This window comes from Mytilus edulis, chromosome 3, assembly GCF_963676685.1.
Source record: "Mytilus edulis chromosome 3, xbMytEdul2.2, whole genome shotgun sequence".
Lineage (NCBI taxonomy): Eukaryota > Metazoa > Mollusca > Bivalvia > Mytilida > Mytilidae > Mytilus > Mytilus edulis.
Genome location: NC_092346.1, coordinates 90,816,535 through 90,837,619, shown reverse-complemented (window position 1 = coordinate 90,837,619; position 21,085 = coordinate 90,816,535). Strand labels below are relative to the sequence as shown.

Genomic DNA, 21,085 nt, shown 5'->3' with positions numbered 1-21,085 from the left:
TCCAACCCAACAAGTTCCTTTACAAGTTCGTTGTGAAAGTGAAATGTGATTTTCAAGTCATTTGTATGTTCCAAATGGTTTTACAAAAATCTACTTATAAATGTTAACATTTAAAAAAAAAATCGAAAATGTCTGTCCATAGGACAGATATATCCAGGAAACACCATTTTGAGTAAATGTCTAAAATTAAGATTCCATTTATCTCTGTATCACATACATAGATGGTCTATTTCAAAAATACTTAAAACACAATTTTCGTCCAAAATTCACAGTGTGACCAAAACTGTATTGTATGCCTTTATATCTTGGATGAAATAGATGTACTGCTATACTCAGTAAAGGGGTGCAGTATCAGATTTTCTCTCATAGAAAGGGGATAGAAAAAATCATTTCAGTACAGAAACGTAGTTTCACAAAAAAGTAGTTTTGAAATAACTTTCGTTTGAACCAGCTTCATTTATATCTCTGCTTTGTCAATCAACAACGAGTTGAACATTTAATCTTGTTAAAAAGTTTGCTAATTTTACCAAACAACTAACATGTTCAATTGAACTTTTCATAAGGGGGGGGGGGGGGGGCTGACTGACCTAAGGGGGCCCCACTCCAGTCATGCTTCAGTAATTCCCTATATAAGCAACCAAATGTTTCCCACAAAAAGGGGGGCCCGGGCCCACAGCCCCCCCTGGATCCGCATATGACTGGCTACATAAGCATGAAGGATACTCAAAGTGTGTGGCAAAGAAACAGTGCTTGTTATTACAGGCCAAAATATAATAAAAATAAAAGGTTTGTAAATAGAAGGTAGACGGGAAAGATGTGTTAATAAGAATAATAGGAAATACATTGACAGGAAAACCTGTGATGAGAGAAAGACACACACTGCAAAACAAAAGCAGAATGAGAAGCATTGCGATGAGAGAAAGACACTCAATTCAAACCAACAGCAGAATGAGAAACGTTGTGTGGAGGATGAAACACTGCAGGTATGTGAAATTTACAAAGTGTTTCATAAAATCAAATTGTTCAACTTGTCAGACATTTTACTGAACTGCTCCTTTTCTTTTCCCACTTTGCACAACTAGCATTGGTGACTTGACTGGCTCTTTCACACGAGTTTGGTAAAAATGTCTGACCAGTTAATGGAAAACCCCATAAATGAGGTGTCAATCCCACACAAGCAGAAATTATGTTACCAATCTAATTATAGGTTTAACAACAAGCTTTGCCATATTAAGCAATGTTTTGGAAGATTTACCTAGCGGTACTATGGTAGTTATATAATAGATTACTGCTTGATTTGTACCTTGTGCGCCTTTCTTAGTTTTAGCATTGATGGTTGATACCTTTGTCTTTCTGATGTTAGTTAATATTGTTACAAACGCATTTTTTGTGTTGGCTGTGGCTGCTGTCTTGATTATTTGGCTACTAGTTCTTGCTGTTAAAGTGGTTGCTTTTCCATTTGCTGTTGTAACTGTCTGGGTTGGATTGCCATTGGTGGTTGGTAATCCTATCTTTGTTGTTTTGTCATCGGGTTTTACTAAATTGTGTATGTTGATACTGTGTGGTGCTGTGGCTGCTATATTTGATTTTGCATTGGTACCTGTTGTGGCTACTCCTAACAGTGTCTTATTACCAGTGAAATTTCCTGACATTGTAGTATTGGTTGATGCTGATGCTGATGCTGTTACTTTTGGTATTGTTTTTATTGTGGCTGCTGCTTTGGTTGTTTTAGCATTGTCTGTTGTTCCTGCTGCTTTGGGGTTGTTTGTTGTGGCTATTCTTTGTATTGTCTTATTACTATTTGATGCTGCTGAAGTATTAGTGTTTGTTGTTGCCTTTGACGTTTTGGTATTGTTTGTTTTTGCAGCTACCATTGTAGTTTTTATACTACCAACTGTTGTAGTAAAAGTTGTTTCCACGCTAGTAGTAGCAGCTACCTTCGTAGTTTTTAAACTACCAACTGTTGTAGTAATAGTTGTTTCCACGCTAGTAGTAGTTGTTACTGTTGAAGTGAAGGTTGTAGTTGTAACTACAAAAACATTCACATCTAACAGAACTTGTCTATAGAAGGTATTGACAATAACATACAATATTGTTATAAACAAGATCAGATAGGATATATCGGTTGATTGGTGATTGCTTTACGCCGCATCAGCACAAAAAGGCTATATCAATTAGGAACTTTGTTTCAATTTTGTATTTTGGTATATGGATAGTTGTCACATAGGCGGTAATACCATACCTCCTTGTTTACATATTTTCAACAATAGACGAGAAATTTTCAGATAAAGAATTCAAAAATTGTGATACAAAACTGGTATAAGGGAATTAACAACACATTCAATAATTAATCAAACATTTGCTTCGATCATTAGTATGAATAGGTATTTACTAATTAAAAATATCGAAGAGAGCAGGTATAATTATTTTTCATTTTATTTACCATTTATATTATACATGTTATGTTCATTATTTCTATTAGTATATTAATAGCCAGAATATGATATATAGAAAATAATACATGGCAAAATCCGTATCATATGTCGTATCATCCTGAGACACCAATATCGGCCCAAGGGCCTTATATATTTCAACAGGAGAGTAATATTATATGAACTGTCCAATGGGTTATCTTCAGTTCCACTTTTGTCTTGTTTTAAAAGCCTTAAAAGAACTGCTCAATTACTTATCCAAACAACTGGGTTACCTTACAATTTGCGTGCTGTTGTTTTAAAAATATTTTGTTTATTGTTGTATTTTTTTGTGTGTTTTGTATTTTTTACAGTTGCATTTAGTGTGCCAAAAAATATGAAAACTTGACGTTCGTGACGTCACGTGTCATACTAAACAATGACGTCATTCAATAAATTGCGTCACGCCCGAATGACCGTACCTATTTTTAGGAAAAATATTTCTTAAGCTTACATAAATAAAAACTGACTATGTAAAAAAAAAAAAAAAAAAAAAAAAAGTAGGGGTGTGGTAAAGGGTAAAGGTGTGATAAAGGGTATGCGATAAAGGGTAGGGATGTGATAAAGGGTGCGCATCAAAGTTGCGCGATATGGATTAAACAGCAGGCTATTTATCACATATTCAAAACTACTGCATTTACTTCTAAACATATGATGACAAATTATAATTGAGTACTGATGAGAACAGGTATAAATACTGGAGAGCAATGTTTTGAAGTAAATAGAAAACGCTATGTTACCTTAAGTGACAAACATTCCAAGCTTATAATCGAGGTTATATATAACAAGAGAGTTATTTCTATATTTATATAAACTAAACATTACCGTGAAATCAACAGAGATTACAATCTGCTATTATTTTGTAACTCTTCATTGAGCTTCATATTTGTGAAGCAATTCTACTTCCATCAGAACAATGCAGAAGGGAAATAAGCTGCTCAAAATGAAAATTAAATTAAAAAAAATGCTTCTTGAAATGAGTTTCTTGTCAGGGCTGTATATGGGTATATAAGTTCACATGAAGGGTTGAATAATAAAAGAAATGCATTAGATGTAATTAAACAGTGGTAAATTTATATAATCTGAAAAACTTACCCAGTGATTGTGTTACGTTTAACTTATAACATCTTGGTTCTTCTGACGGACTGAAAAATATAAAAAAGATATTCAATAATTTATTTTACAAGCCAGTAGATTTCAGAGATCCTAAAAATGAAATTTAAACTATCTATATTGATTATCAAATGTAGATTTTAAAAACACTCAAACTTGTATTCAAACTAAAAGGTCATCCATGCATGGATTTTTACATTTGTATAGAGACCACATATCGTCAACAACGGTTTTTAAATTTATCTTAAAATTATAAAATCACCACTCTTGAACCCATAGAGTTAAAAATTAAATATGAAATGATGAAGATATGGTCAACGACTCTTTTTTTTTGGGTCTATTAGCCACTCTATTATCTACTTGGAAGTGAAAAACGTCAACAATCGACAGTGTATTGCCTACAACCTGATGATTTTACACTTATTTCAATTTTTATGGTATTGTTCACCTAACACACCACTTTGAAGGATGTATAATGTAAAAAATAGGATGTATACTGTAAGAAGAAGTCGAAGACCTTAATTTTATTGAAAGATTTTTAAGCTAAAAATATGAATTTGAAATTGAAATTGGATGATATTAAGATAAATTAAAAAACTTTTCCCACCCAATTTTGTGTACTTTCTATACAAATGGTCATCTCTTTTAAAAGCAATCAATTAGTTGTATTTCATATGATAAAAGAGATGTATAATTCTTTTTCAATTTACAGCTAGAGTTCAACAAGCCAATTTTTGTTTTACTAAAAAGTAATATCACAAAAATACTGAAATCCGTGGAAAATTCAAAACGGAAAGTCCCTATTCAAATGGTAAAATCAAATGATAAAACACATCAAACGAATGGACAACAACTGTCATATTCCTGACTTGGTACAGGCATTTTCAAATGTAGATATTGGTGGATTAAACCTGGTTTTATAGCGCTAAACCTCTCACTTTGTTGACAGTCTTATCAAATTCCGTTATATTTACAATGAGGCGTGAACCAAACAGACATAACAAATAAAATAGTCAAAATATGGGTACAGCAGTCATCATCGTGTAACAATTTTAAAAGGAACAATTTAACAGAACACAAACACATCTATTTACCAACACATTCATTGATTCGCGTGTCTGACGTCAAATTGTTTTATACGTCACATATTTTTGTCGTTCAATGTTTATACAAACAATCTTTAAACTTCACATGGGAAATGTTAGCATGCAGGGTAAAAAAAATCAAAAGTATGTAAGAATTAATTTACGATATAGACCGAGATTTAAAATAGTCCTAAAGTTCTATGGAATTTATAAGAATCCACAATAGTTCATACCACTACGCGATTAAATTTAGATTGAATTCTAAAGTTCAATAAGCCAATTTATTTTACTAAAATCTAGGACTTCATTAAATAAGGAGATGTGGCATGATTGCCAATGAGACAACATCTCTCCACCAAATTCAAATGAAGTTGATGCTACATTTACTTTAACTTGACCTTAAAGAAGAGGTTTAGTTGATGAATAGTATTTAAATCTGTAAAAAATTTGATTTAAATATAAACATGTCAGAACGAAGAATTTCTGTTTGCAAATACATCAGACATAATTTTAATGTCCTACCTGACATTAATTTGAATGCAAACTTCATGGATACCCATTTCAGTACTATTTGGATGAATAACAACGTCTGTTTGACAGGTGCTATCTACTGTAGATAATATTGTCTCCAGAGGAAGGACATCTTGTATTGTTGTTTTCAGTGTATCTTTGGATAAAGTAGGACTGTAAACAGAAATAAATAAGAAACAAACTATTTTTTAAAAGCTATCAGATATCACCTTTAAGGTTAAAAAAATGTAAATTTACAATGTTAATGAGATTATATCAAAATATCTTTGAATTCTTAAGAAATTTTTGAATAAACCTGATTAAAATAAATTTTAATAATTATTCTATCAAACTGAGAAATTATTTTTAAGTAAAGCAGGTGTCTGGCAGGATTAGAACACCTTATTGCATTTTGTCATTGGATTGAAATAAAACTGATACCATTTTCCGTTTGAGTTTTTTGTTGTTTCCATAGGTAGATGACAATCCTGGTCCACTTTACACCCAAGTATACTCTCTGGTTTAAATGTTTTCTCAGTAAATCCTGGCAAAGTCTATGTTAAAAAAATAAATATTTAAACATTTTTCGATAAAATAATAAATAAATTCTTATAGTCTTTGAAAAATAACCAATGCTCAAGAGCAGAGCTTTATAAGAACTAAGACCGTTGTACCTCCAATATTCAAAGTCAAAGGAACTTAGAAATAACTTGTGCAATTAATCAAGATTCGATACATAATTTACATTAATGTCATCTGTAGTTCCAAACTTTATATTAGTGATATATAAGAATAAAGATATATGGCTTGATTGCCAATGAAACTATGCACTATTCACCGGAAATGTAGGTCACATACGGCTCCTACCAATCGGCAAACACCCTACTCTATAGTAAGCCACAATAGACCCTGTGGTATTATTACAAAAAGGAAACAATATTTTTTTCAAATATGACAATTAATGACCTGATTAATTCTGAAACAATAAACAAAAAACATATATTTGGCAGGCAGCAACACATGACAACTGCTGAATATACCGCGCTCCAAACTTAGGACAGTAACATAAGGTCTGTGCTGGGTTTAATAGTTATCAGTCTTATGATACGCCAGACGCATGTTTCGTGTACACAAGACTCATCAGTGACGCTCAGATCAAAATAGTTAGAACGCCTAACAAGTAGAAGAGTTGAAGAGCATTGAGGACCCAAAATTTCAATAACTGCTAAGGAAAAGTATGCTTGGGAAAGGAAAACCTTAGGTAATTCAAATTCATAAATTTACAAACAGTTAATTATAAATTTGACTATATAATTAATATTCTGGTCAACACCAAAGTGCTGACTTCTGGGGTTAAACGTCTTTTTTTGCTCAACCCTCCCCAAACCTTGAAATTTGGAAAGGAACAACAGGAACAATGTGAACAACTGGATTGAAAGGGCTTGATGAATTAGATGGACACAATGTATCACATGTTTTTTGTTTTATACGTACAATCAACAGACATAAAGTAAATATACCCACCAACAGCTAGTTTAAAAGTCAAATTCAACTAACAAAAATTATGTTTTACCATACAAAATATAAATTAGTATTATCTAAAAGATTAAGTCTAAAGACGTCACAAACAGTGTGAAAAAAGAATGACTGCGCAATGGTAAAACAAATGTATCTATAGGATGTAGGACCATAAGTGTTTATATGTATTATTAAAACGTACATTATATTGTCAATCTTGAAGGTTTGATGCTAAAAATGTTTTATTTTCGGACGTTAATTTAAACAATCAATGACCCAGGGATGTTGTTATCAGCACTGTTGCTTCATATCTTTTTATATTGCAGTAAAATATCCTTAACGAAAAGAAAATACCAACTAAATCCTAATAATAACTTACGGTTGTAGCTGTCATGGGATGATCTGAAATAAAAATTTTAAAATGAAGAAGGTGTCAATGAGACACCGATGACACCCAAGCTTGTATTTAACGTTATACAGGGACATAATTCCAGAAAGGCAAAAGTGACGCCAACCAAATTCTAACTTGATCTGAGTTTTGTGACAATACGCATTGTATATAAGTTTTGCAACCTTTTGTAGATACAAACTAAAGTTAGGGAACGAAAACCAATTGGAGACTTACGTACATGAACGAACAAGGGTAAACCATAATGCCTCCTCCGCTACATCTGTGCCATGAAACTTATGTAACATTGGTTGAAATGAAATACAGTTGCAGTTGAATAAAAACTGATAATTACACATCTAAAATAAATCTTGACTTCACTCCTCCTATGTCATACTACAAAAGGTGTTATCAAGATACCCCGTTAGAATTAACTACGAATACGTAGAAAAAAATAAAGTTATTGGCATTTTCTTCTTTTTTTTGGGTTTGGATTTTGTCTGATGCTTGGTCCGTTTCTGTGTGTGTTACATTTTAGTGTTGTGTCGTTGTTCTCCTCTTATATTTTGGGATTTTGGGATTTTGGGATTTTGGGATTTTGGGATTTTGGGATTTTGTCTGATGCTTGGTCCGTTTCTGTGTGTGTTACATTTTAGTGTTGTGTCATTGTTCTCCTCTTATATTTAATGCGTTTCCCTCGGTTTCAGTTTGTTAGCCCGATTTAGTTTTTTGTACATGGATTTATGAGTTTTGAACAGCGTATACTACTGTTGCCTTTATTTGTGAATAATACCTAAACCAATACATAAAATGTAGAAAAAATATATTCAATACAGTGTTAATTCACTTTATTATTAATTCATATGATATTCAGTCATTCCTTGGTTATTTTTGATATTTGAATTATCAAATAATTCATTCTATAAACGCTCATGGTTCGAGGAATAGGTTTATAGTGCAGTATACAGGTATAAACTTCAACATATACATATTTATCTGCTACAAGAATAAATATTAAAAAAACACTTTGTTTATTTGAAGGTTTCTGTATTTCTTTGAGGAAAATCGTACATAATTTCCCTATGTTTTAATGCATATAATTTATAACCATTATGGAAGATAACTTACCATCTCTTTATTTTTACAATACATACCTATAACTTTAACCTTTATACATATTTCATCTATAGTTTTACCACTGAAAGGTCAAATTAATATATGTTTAGCTCGATGCAATGACGTATTGAACATTTTACGGCCAATAAACCCCACCGCTTGTTTTTCTTTTAAAAAGAATACTTTGTCAAGGGCAATGCATCTTACTAAAATAAGGAAAGATTGCTTCTAGTAACTATTAGTCTCACATTCATAAAAACATTATCATTACCCTACAACTTTCTCTGTGAATAGGATCTTCCCTCACTGAACAATAGGAAGTTTGGTGACTAGGTTGTAGGCATCACCCTGTACTATTAATTGTCTGTTTGTCTTTTTATTTGTAGCCATGGCATTTCAATTTGTGTGTTTGAATATCCCTCTGGTATCTTTCGTCCCCCTTCTCCAATAAAAACAAACACTAATAGGTCTTAATTTGCCTCATATCTCACATCGTTTAGTTGATATAATATTCCAGGGCTTGCATGTCATCTTACGATTTCCTAAACAGAGGGTTGTTATATAAAAAGTCCTAGTTTTTGGTGGAGATCCTGTTGCCTATTTTTTTACCTTTTTTTTGTGAAATGATTAGTGGACTGCTGCCTTTGTATTTTTGATATTTTCCTTCACCCAATGAGTTTATGTTTATGCGACCTAAACCTATGGTTTGTTTTATCTTATTTTCCTGTTATCAGTTAAAATATATATTATATATTATATATTTTAAGAAGAAATTTTATCAAACTTGTTTGCAAAGTCATGATTCTGAATAACACGTTCTTGACCGTCTGTACTGTAAAGATAGATAACATAACTGTTTAACATAGAACTTTTCTAAAACTATCATCTACATATCTTGAATCTTTGCTGTATACAAGCTAGTTTTCAATGACAAGTTAAACAATACCTGTCTTTACACAAGCTTTGTTTTTTTATGACAAGCTTAACAATACCTCAAAACTGGGGTCTTTACCCAGACGGCTTGTTTTCAATGACAAGTTTAACAAACCTTGTACATTGGGTCTGTTCACTAGCTAGTTTTGCTATGCCAATTTCGGGAGGTTTGGCATGACATCAAACCAGGTTTAACCCACCATTTTATTTCTGATAATGTACTTACCAAGTCTTGAATATCGCAGTTGTTATCAAATTGTACGTTTCTATGTGTGTTGGCGTTTGTTTTTGTTACTTTTCGGTGCTCCTGTTGTTCCTTTATTTCTTATTATAGTGGAAGTTTTTCTCTTGGTTTTGGTTTGTAATTCCGGATTTGTTTTCTCTCAATTGATTTATGACTTTCGAACACTGGTATACTACTATTGACTTAATTTAACAATATCTTGAATCAGTGGTCTGTACACAAGCTAGTTTTCTATGAAAAATTTAACAGTACCGTTTACTGTCTACAGAAGCTAGTGTTTCTTAGACAAGTTTAGAAACGCGCGTCTGGCGTACTAAATTATAATCCTGGTACTTTTGATAACTATTGGACATACCTTGGACCTTGGGTCTGTACACAAGCTAGTTTTACTCCATTATCAGTTGAATTGATTGTGATCTCAGTTTTGTATGAGTCTGTACCCGTGATCTGTGTTGGTGTTGAAGGTCCAGTAGCCACTTTACCTGGGTTTGTTTGTCCTTTCTTTACTGTTGGATTGTTCCTATGGTATAAAATCTATGGTTAACTTATGCATGTATATCACATCAAAGTATTGATTCATATACTTTACAAGTCAAAATAAAAGAAAACAACTCTTACTATATTTCTACAAAAAAATGTTTCTTTCCAATCGATTGTTCAAATAGAGAAGAAGAAAATAAGTCATGAATGGTTGCCATAAACTAAAAATAATCACTGGCACAAACTGATAAATAAGAGGGGTATACAAAATTACTCGACAACTTCTACACGACCATGTACTAATAATCTTATCAGACACAAGTTTTTTTTAAAAATTTGCTACTCTGTTTACTAGAACCACCCTATCATATCATGTCATCAAACAGAAAATGGTTCTTTTCATAAATCTGCATGTAACTTTATCTACTGTAGTCATCACAATTCTTTTCTCAGCAATGAAACTAACAAATTAATTTTAGGTCTTTCAAGGAAAGGTTTGTGCCACTACCATTTCTAAATAAATATGAGCCAAATAGAAATAGTTAAATGTTTTTTTTTTCATTGTAAACTTTGCAAATCAAACAGAAGAAAAAAATAAAATATAAGGTTCTTATCTTCATATCTACTTGTAAACATGTAGAACAAAACACAAAATAAAGATTCACAATTTCTTATCCCGTGGATCAAATATTAAAAAGAAGGTACACAACTTCATGTTCCATGTGAATCATTATCAGTATTGGTATATGCATTATCATTAATTAGAGTTTTGGAAAGTCAAATTAAGCATTGCATGATTGTTTTTTTTTCAAAGAGAAATATTAAGTTTCCATTGAACACAATCCACAGAGATCAATGGTTTGTATTAGTTTAATGGAAGAGTTAAAGTTGAATAAAACAAAATGACCAGATAACAACAACTGATTCTAAAGAAATGTACCATTTCCTTCACAATAAGTTTAATTTACCCTGCAGTACTAGTGACAACAAATGGTACTGTACATTTCTCCAGTTTATAACAAACAATGGTCTGTGGTAGTACTGTGTCTGTAAAGGCAGGCTGTAATACAAAAATAAAATATTCATGTATCAAACATCTTGTCTTTTAAATGTAATATTAGATATATTGAAATTCAAGTGTTGTCCAATTAGCATATAAGTGTCAGAACTGAAGAGGGTTAAGTAGTTTTAAAACTGTAATTCATCTTGAATAAATTAATGTAACCACACCTGTTTAGAAATAAGGAATACTCCTGCGTATAATGGTATTGAAATGACTAATATATGATTACATCAGCTAATTTTGAATGAATGATAACCATAATAAGAATGTATCAAATATTTGATGTCCATTCTAAAATACAGCTTTTCAACATACCTTTGTCTTGTTTACTCTGTCTGTTATAAAGTTACTTGAATCTGTAATCAACAAAAAAACAAACTGGCAAGATTAAAGACAATATTCTACCATAAACTGATTTGAAATGCGCAACTGTACATTACGTATAGAAACATTCAGTTAGAGGAAGGTTATGATGATAGTTAAAGGAGGAGAATGTATATATTGGAGACTGTGGATGACCCTGCTTGCATTAATGTTACTCGAAAACAGTAAAATCGACCCCCATTCGAACTTGATCAGTGGTTGTGTGGTAATAAACATTGGTCTTCAGTTTCATAAAGATTGAGGCAAACTTAAGTTAATGAACGGAAACCAACTTTGGGGCGTACAAGGACATACGAGTAAGTAGTATGAGTGCCAATGAGACAACTCTCCATCCTAGTCACCATTTGTAAATATTAAACCATTATAGGTCAATGAATGCCCACAACACAGAGTCCTGGCTCACACCGTATATGATAAGTATTTATTGGTCATTAATCCTGTAATTAGTTTTAAATTAAAGTTGTTTTACATTGTCATTTCGGGGCCTTTTATAGCTGACTATGTGGTATGGGCTTTGTTCATTGTTGAAGGCCGTACGGCGACCTATATTTGTTAATTTCTGTGTCATTTTGATCTCCTGTGGAGAGTTGTCTCATTGGAAATCATATCACATCTTCTTTATTATGTTTGTTGAAGCAAAAACAAGTTTACTGAGCAGAAACTTCCCTGCATGATCTTCCTTTTTCAGAACATTTGTATGGCAGATGTGGAGAAATCCCTAATTTACCTAACTAATGTTACAAACCAAATATAAAACACAACAATGGTTCTCTGCTTATGACAGATATACACATACAACTGACTTACCGTCCCTTCAATACATATTCTGTGAGAACAACACATATGACATGTACCATATGATCGTCCAAACCATGCATGAAATGTTTCCAACTGGACGTTAAGCATGAAATATTTGCCACTGGACGTTAAGCAAACAACAATCAATCAATACATCAGGTTTTGTTCTTAGTTTTGGGCCTTCACTCCACACAGTGTTCATGGTTCGCTTCTTACAGTGGATGATGAAGAAAATGCATATTGTGAAATTAAGATGGTTAGTTTCCTGAAATACTTTGTATGGATAATTTTTCTTACCTTGACTGCAATGTACACCAGATTTTCCTAGTGTACAGACACATTTAGGAGTTCCTTTATTATCTGCGATACATTCACCACTATTTTTGCAATGTAGACTTTGGCAAGGAGTTGATACTAAAAAAGGTTTATTGATTAATGTTAAAAAATCAGTGAAAAGAATACATATGAATGAATGAATGAATGAATGAATGAATGAATGAATCTTTATTTCCTCCATGTATATGAAGATTTTGCATACAAAAAAAAAAAGTAATTATTTACACAATAAACAAAATATCATACATTTTGAGATAAATACTCAATGGAAAAAAAACCCAACCATATTTAGATAAACACACAATACACATAATAATTCTAGTATACACAACTAAAACACAATGTTTTTCAATCAAAGTCTATTCAAAATTCAAAATTAAACCTGTTTTCAAACAATACATGTCGGAATTTTTTAAACATGGGGTAAACATGTTTTGCTATGAAATACATCACTCTAGACCAATCTAAAGAATCGAGGTCTTTTATTGTATCATTAAAAGCTCCTAATAGTACTTCAAGAAGGTCATCTTTCTGTTAATAGAACATGACACTCTATAATTAGATGTTTAACGATATCAAAAGACTGTTTGTTACATAGAGTACATGTAGCTTTCTCAATGGCTGCCGATCCTAAAGACACAAGTACTAACAGTTCAAGTTTTGAATCGGGATATAAAACTGTCAACCGAATTAATCTATGTTCACAGAGGATAGGATGAATTTTGGAATACCGGTTGAGTTCATTTCTATTTTCTAAATTACTTTTCCATCTGTTCTCTTCATAAATTTCAATAGACTGACGGACAATTTTCGACCACATCACTTTTTCTGGTATGTAATCCCTTTTTATATAGGTTTCAAGGAAAGAAAATAGATCGTATTTAACAAGAGTTGTTATAAGATTGTAGGTTATAAAGTGTTCGGCATTTTCGTCCAGAATGAATTGGCTGATGCACATGTTGAACGATTTTTTATGAGTTGTGCCAGATATACTCCTACATAATCGCCCAAAGAATAAAAGCTTGAATTTGTCGATTACAGCTTCCAATGACCATAAAGGTTACTTGTAGTTGAGTCCGTTGGTGAATATTTGTCCATGCACTGTATATATCGCGCAGCATATTGTTGTGTTCTTTCTAAAAGTGTTATTTCAGAATTTGAGAGTTGTCCCCGAAATGGATACACACAAACTAAATATATTTATTCTATTACTCGTAAGAAGAGAGAAACTAACATAAAAAATTATTAACTTTTTTCAAGTAGTCACTGAATCACTATCTCTATGTTGAGTTTTCTACGACAGAAGTCACATTTTCGACAAAAATGAGTAATAACTTCTATAAGGAATGGATCAATGATTTTGGTAATGTTTGACCTGCTTTCGTATTATTTGCCGAAATATATGACTTAAACTTCAAGGTTTTTGATTATATTGTTTTCTTTTTTTAGTAGAGCAATCATATTGGGTGGCGGGTAGTATCATTGTTACATTTATGAAATGTTATACTGATTTCAGCTTACAAGTTTAAGAGGAGAAGATTAATTAGAAACATGACACATAAGCTTAGACAATTTTTCATAATGATTATTTCTCGATTTAAGCTACCTTTTAAGCTCATTAACTAATGACATTTACATGGAAAAACTATTGCAGTTTATGCAATCACTGCGAAAGGAAACATCATTATAATTCTAAATAGTTCAAATGGAAGCATCCAAGTAAAATTGGCGGAAATTTACCTTTCCAAAAAAAAAAAAGCTTTTGCTATGTCTTTTCTAAAATGAAGAGTTTTCACTTGCAAACAAAACTAAACATCTTCTTATATCTATAAACAATGAAAATTTATCCAATATTGCGCTATATTGAATGATAATTTGATTGACTTACATTTGTTCCCTGATGGTTCCCCTTCAATTTTGATACATCGTTTTTCTCCTAATGATCTACATGTGAAGAAAAAATAAAAAATATAGATCAATATACAATCAGATTTCATGAACTTCCCACTATAGCAGTGATGTTTATCTTTTTCACCATAAAGGAAATTATTTCTGGTATATTTTTTCATTTAAATTTGTAAAAGTTAAAAATATTTACGAAATTTTAAGCGGCAAAAAGTTTTTCACAAGATATATCATCTGGTTCTTATCAGATGGGTCCTTCATGGTCTTCAAATAAATCATACAGCATTTCGAAATTTTTAATTTCAACCACAGGTTTACAATAGTTTGACTGTCCCTTTAGTTATCTTTCGTCCGTCTTTTAAACAGATGTCCCCGTAGTAAGCTGTAGGTGCTGTATATTCAGTTATATGCCTTTATAAAATCTATTGTACAACTTGTTAATAAAATATTTACCCTGGTTTAAAGCAGAGTTTTGTAGGTCCAGTTGTTGAAGGTTTGTAAGCTATTTCTGTTGTGCAAGATTTCCCCACAGCTATGGGTTGTACAGGTGGATTGAATATATGTACTCCAACTGTATGTGTTGGCAGTTCGTTTATTTCTTCACTATAACATAAAACATGTCATCACCAACATCAACAATTGTCAACCAATATTTTAACAAGGGAACAAATAGTAATGTAAGGCATGGAACATGCTCTTTTTTCTGGTAGAAAATATTGAAAATCTTTAGGTAAAATTTCACTGCCAATATTATCATTAGGCACGAGAAACATATGACTGACCCAATCTTTCACATGATAAGAGAAACAAAGGACACACCAATAGTATCATTACACAAGAGAAAGAAATGACTTACTCAGAGTTTGACTAGATAAGAAAAAATTATTCATAAAACAAGTATATCACTAGACAGGAAAAACAAATGACTCACTAAGTGTTTCACTAGACAACATAAACAAATGTCTCGCCCAGTGTATCACTAAACAACAGAAATAAATGACTCACCAAGTGTAACACTAGACAACAGAAACAAATGAATCATCAAGTGTATCACTAGACCGGACAACACATGACTTACAACGTGTATCACTAGAAAAGATACAGAAATCACTCACCAAGTGTATCAATAGACATAAGAAACAAATTACTCACCAAGTGCCATTAAGTCCTTCAAAGGTCAATGGTATATGACATGTGTCTCCTATCTCACATAATAGTGTAGAAGAGTCTGTAACAGTTGGTGCTGTAAAAGCTGGCTAAAAGAAGATTTTATCGGATGATTAAATAGATAAGTTTTATGGTTTCCCATGTCGGCAGATGTTAATAAATTTAAAATGTTGCCCTTTTCTGGAGATTTCAATAAATAAGCTGCAATTTTTGTGTAAATTACAAATGAAAAAAGGAAGTTCATTACTAATTTTTGTTTAAAGAAAATGATTCAAAATACCAACCTGCATATATATGTATGTTCTATTACAATGTACAGTATTTTTAGTGATTCCTGTAACCCTTTTTATGTATTTATTTGTAAAAATATTATATAACCAAAATGATACTTACATTACCAAGAACAGATGGTTTTGTTGCTAAAACATAAAATTCATAAATCAAATGTAAATATGATAATATAGCCATGAATCGTCTGTTAGTAATTGTTAGATTCCAGGTTTAACAAAACCATTTTCCATAAGGGACTTGGTTATACTAAAAAATATCCCAAATAACACTGTATCAATTTCATATTTTATTTTTGATGTTATTCTATTACAATTTGATCAGCTTCTTTAGTACTGGTAATCTCGATGTACAGTTCCAAAGATGCATATCAAATGTACATCCGTAAAGCTGTATATTAACTGTACAGCTGACTAAGTATATATTATAGCTTGTCATCTCTCTGAGGTGACAATGCCTAATATGAACTATAGTTAATAACATTTTGTTATTGATAAAAATTATTATGTCTACTGTTTTTGCTTATGTGTTTTGTCTATATGACTTTTTGTTTTTCCTTGTTGACAAATGTGTTAATCTTTAAAGTGATTAAAGTAATTAAAATTATAACACAATGTTGACTGATATACCTTTTTTATGAACATTTCTACCTATTATGTCTGTTTGTTTTATGCACACATCGTTGTCAATATAATTAAATGTTATGCAAGTGTTATGCAATTGAGTTTAGAAATCTTTAAAACCAGGTTTAATCCACAATTTTCTTCATGAATTATATCTGGATACTGCTAATATATCTGAAAACAAGCGGGATGATATACAACATGTAATATTGGGGGGGGGGGGGGGGGGGGGGTGTCGTCTATTGATAGGAAAATATATTTTGAAAGGACGTCGATGTTTTGCATACTTTTAACTCTAACATCCTCCACATACATTCCAATCTGATAGGTATTGAACTTTAAAACGAGATGTTTCTTCAACCAAGTCATGAAATGTTGACACGTACTTAGTGAATAAATATCTTTTTATTACAAGTACTATCTGTAATATTTACCTGAAGTTTGAATTTGATAGCAAATCTCATCTACATTCATTCTACAAAACAAATCAGTACAAGTTCTTAAAAACAGAAACTGTATATGGAAATTGTCAAAATGTTACTGAAAAGTGAAATTGATAAATGTGACTGAAAACTTTTATAGTTTGAATGGCAAGATTTGGAATACTGAAACCAATGAACTGATTATGATAGAACAATATGTTGTTAATCTTCGAAATCAAAGGAAACAATTGATCACCAAAACATAGGACAATACAACAGACCACAACATTTGACTCGCTAAAGACAAAAGTCAAAATAATTACATACAATGCAAGTATCACAAAAAACTAATAATGATCAGTGAACAAAGATAAAAAAAAAAAAGGTAAAGAAAAGAACAAAACTTACCCCAATGATGTCTGGGTTTGGACACACAGATGCTTAGTTCCTGGTTCCTGTGGAGTAATTTTTATATCAGTAGTAAAATCTTGTGTACCATTTACAGGTGTAAGAACAGGTTTATCCGTATCTATTCCTGGGTCTACTTTTCCAAACTTGACTGATGGTCTACAAGAATTAAATATTAATACCTACTGATAAAGTGTCCATAACACATAATGTATAACCAATATCATTTACAACAACCATAAGCAGAATTGTTTTGAAGGAAGTTCATAAAAATATATTCAAGAAAATATAAACAGTTGGTCAGAATGAAAACCCAAGGACATTAAAACTGACAAACTGCATGAAAGTCACCGTTTACCATTGCATTTGTAAGTCATAATAGTGTCCTGTGAAAAAGTGTCCACATGGACAGTTTTCATTGAAATTTGGTATTTAATAATGTCCACTGCCATGGAATGGTGTCCCTCAAAAGGACAGATATTTACTGCTAACGATATTAAATAGTGTCCACTCACAGGAAAAATGTTCATAGTAGTTGCTATTAAATTGTGTCCTCCAAGGGAAGTAATACAAAGGTCATTACAAACTTTTATTATACTTGAATTAAAACAAAATATGAAGGATTGATGAAAATTGATCAATATACAAATGTAAACAAATAAATAATGGATGGAAGTGAATATATAGAAATTTAAGTTCTAAGAAATTCCCAGCAAATGGCAATGACTATGAAAGAATAATAATAAGAAGGAAGTGTAAAATCAAATATGAAGAACTTTACTATTATATTTATTATGTCAGAGAAGAAGGCAATATAAAATAAATAATGTCCATTGCCATGATATATTGTCTCCTAAGAGGACAGCATTTTACGGCAACAGTTATGAAATATGGTCCATCTGCAGAACAAATTTTCGTAGTGAATGTTATTAAATTTTGTCCTCCAAGAAAAATAAAACTGAACAGCATCTGTTACTTATTTGAGTTTGAATTATACATGTATATAATTATATTAAAAGATATAGATATGAAGATAAGGATGGTATGAGTGCCAATGAGACAATTTTTATGTCAAAGTAGCAATTAATTCAAGTTCGTAATTAAGGTTAAAATGCGTCCAGTAATAACAAGGCAATGGATATCATTTAATACTTTAATCATATAAAAAAATACCCTGGCGGACACAATGTCCTGTGAGAAAAATGTCCACCTGGACAATATTATGGTAGTGAATAATGTCCATGTTCATTGACACTTTTTCATACCTGAGGATATGTTTTCATAGGAAATTGTGTCCAGGACACATTTGAATAAGTAAATATTGTCAAAATGTGTCCGGTGGACATTTTGTCATGGAGGACATTATTAAATCCTACACATTGATTAGTTTTCATATTTATTCACTGACAATTGTTTAACTTAATACAATTATTTCTAAATATGTAACTTGTTCATGTAAATACGTTTTTAGATTATGGGTTTTATTTTTTAATTATTATACCTCAAAACACATTATATTAAAGTAAAACATATTTGTCGTATATTGTCTGTATAATAATTTTGTGTTTCTGTCTTTGCTTTTGTAAACACCAACGGTAGAGCAGATAACTTGGCCACCTTACTGAATAAGGAACTTTCATGGTTAATAATTCATTATTGTTTTTGAATAAACATCTAAAATAGTTGTCAAATAATAGGGAAGGATAAAGGAAATCCTATTTTTTCAAAGAAGAACCTTATTGCCACTGAGGTAAACCCGTACGAAAAACATGACACGTACTCCAGCTGGAAAGTAGCCGTACTGAGAACCGTACTTATAATAATCATTTGGACTTTTCTTTGAATGTCTTATAATGGATAACCCGGCTGGACTTTCAGCGAAATTAGCCGTAAACCGGCTCGAAATATTTAAATTAGCAGGAGTCCGGTTCAGAAAGTCCAGCTGGACTTTCATAAAAGTACGTCTGAAAAAATCCAGCCGGCATTTCTGGCAAAAATATGGCCTCTATAAAGTTCAGCTGGACTTTACAAAGTCCGGCTGATCTTTAAGAAGTCCAGCTGAACTTATAAAAGTTCAGCTGGACTTCAAAAAGTTCTGTTTGACCTTTAAAGATGATCTCAGCAGGGGCTGATCCACAAAAAATTAGGGGGGAGGGGGTTCCACCCCCACAGAACCCTCCCTCTTGATTACTTCTGCTTAGTTTTTCTTTAGATGGTGGATTCTTCTGATTTGATATGCATCCCTTGTTATAATCTGAAAAAAAACAAAAAAACAGATGGCATTATGCATATACGTACTGCTTATTTCTTTTTCTTTTTTCTACTGTCTTGCTGGCAAAATTAAGAAACGGGAATTGTGAAGCTAAATGCTTACTCCTAAAAGTGTGTGGTTATAATTATCATGATTATATATTAAGACTAAATAAATTTAAAGTGCATAAAATAAAGTAAAGCTTTGAAAATCACTCAAACTGAAATATTTTGCATAATTAAGTATTTAATGTAGTTTTTTTTAATTCTTTTTACTCTTCAAAAATAAAAATTAAGCTAATATATATTTATAATGTTGTAATCATTTCATTAATATGTTGAAGAAAAAAGAACATATCAGATTGTACTTACCAGAATATGCAATCCAAAATACATGCAAACAGCAATCTTCCTAAATTGAAATTGATGCCAGTCAGAAGGATCCATTGATCTTCTCTAATATAATGTGAAAAGAACAAACATTTGCTTTAATCCAATGTAAATTTCTCATTTTGTTTAAGAAAGAAGACACATCTTCCTGTTTATTCCAAATTCAAATTTTGTTGTATTGCAATACATGAGGTTGTTTGAGGAGCTGTGAAAAAATTTCTTCTTATGACTTCTTGCATATGTCTTAATTTTAAATATGTGATATATATTAAAAAAAAGAAAATCAATTATTAATTTGTTCAATGAAGAAATGTTTAATAAAAGGGATAATTATTGCAGATATATGTATTTAGAAATGTGTTATCCTTCAAATGGCCCCATGATCAACCTCTGTGTAGATGCTACTTCCTGTGACCTGTCCAGACTGGGGTTAATTGAAAACAGATGGCACTCTCTACAAGACAATAATACTGCTATTAAATCACTGTTATGGTTCAAGTTTCTTATTGATATTAATTTAAAGAATGATGATAATTATTTATTTTATGCATTCATCTAATTAAATATAAATATACTAGAAAATGTATAAATTTAACCTATTAATAGATGTAATTTTGCTAGGGGTTTTATTTCATGAAAAAGTAAAAATGTTAAATAATTGTTGAAAACATATTAACTGAGATATAATTCAATCAAAATTATATCACCTATATTAAATTTCAATTTTCCATTTACAGTCTATTTTAAATATTTTATAATGGAATTGAAAGTTTATGGGGAAAAGATCACATCTGACAGTTTGATCTTAAAGTATATTGTAAAAAAATATGATATCATTATTATAACTTGCAAATTTTCATTTATAACTCTTTTCCATTTTGAAAGAAATTGTTCCTTTCAAAAACAGAATCCTAGTGACAAACTTTTTATTTCTGTAAGGGCAGATTTGGCTGATGAAAATATTCTAAGTCTTAATTCCTGCTCATAAATGACTGTAAAATTTTCTAAGACAAAAATCCTGCTGATCATTCTACAGAAAGAATAATTTCCCTCAAAAGTCCAGCCGTGTTTATTTTCTTGTCAGAATTACAAAAAGTGCGGTTGGACTTTTAAGAAAATACCGGCTGGCAAATAACTGAAGTATAAGAAAAAGTACGTGTACGGCTCAAGTCAGACTGGACTTTTCAAAGTCA

General features: G+C 31.4%; 1 protein-coding gene across 1 annotated transcript in view; it reads right to left on the bottom strand.

The window, feature by feature from the left end:
* Nucleotides 1-21,085, bottom strand: part of LOC139515496 (mucin-22-like) — a 71,230-nt gene that overhangs the window by 1,717 nt on the left and 48,428 nt on the right. Inside the window, exons 31-41 of the mRNA XM_071305071.1 lie at nt 14,328-14,383; nt 12,401-12,517; nt 11,237-11,277; nt 10,827-10,918; nt 9,734-9,898; nt 8,240-8,283; nt 7,077-7,099; nt 5,621-5,733; nt 5,192-5,353; nt 3,567-3,616; nt 1,304-2,029 (exon numbers count right to left, since the gene is read on the bottom strand). Of these exons, the coding sequence (XP_071161172.1) occupies nt 1,304-2,029; nt 3,567-3,616; nt 5,192-5,353; nt 5,621-5,733; nt 7,077-7,099; nt 8,240-8,283; nt 9,734-9,898; nt 10,827-10,918; nt 11,237-11,277; nt 12,401-12,517; nt 14,328-14,383 (1,589 nt within the window). The remainder of the gene's footprint in view (nt 1-1,303; nt 2,030-3,566; nt 3,617-5,191; nt 5,354-5,620; nt 5,734-7,076; nt 7,100-8,239; nt 8,284-9,733; nt 9,899-10,826; nt 10,919-11,236; nt 11,278-12,400; nt 12,518-14,327; nt 14,384-21,085) is intronic.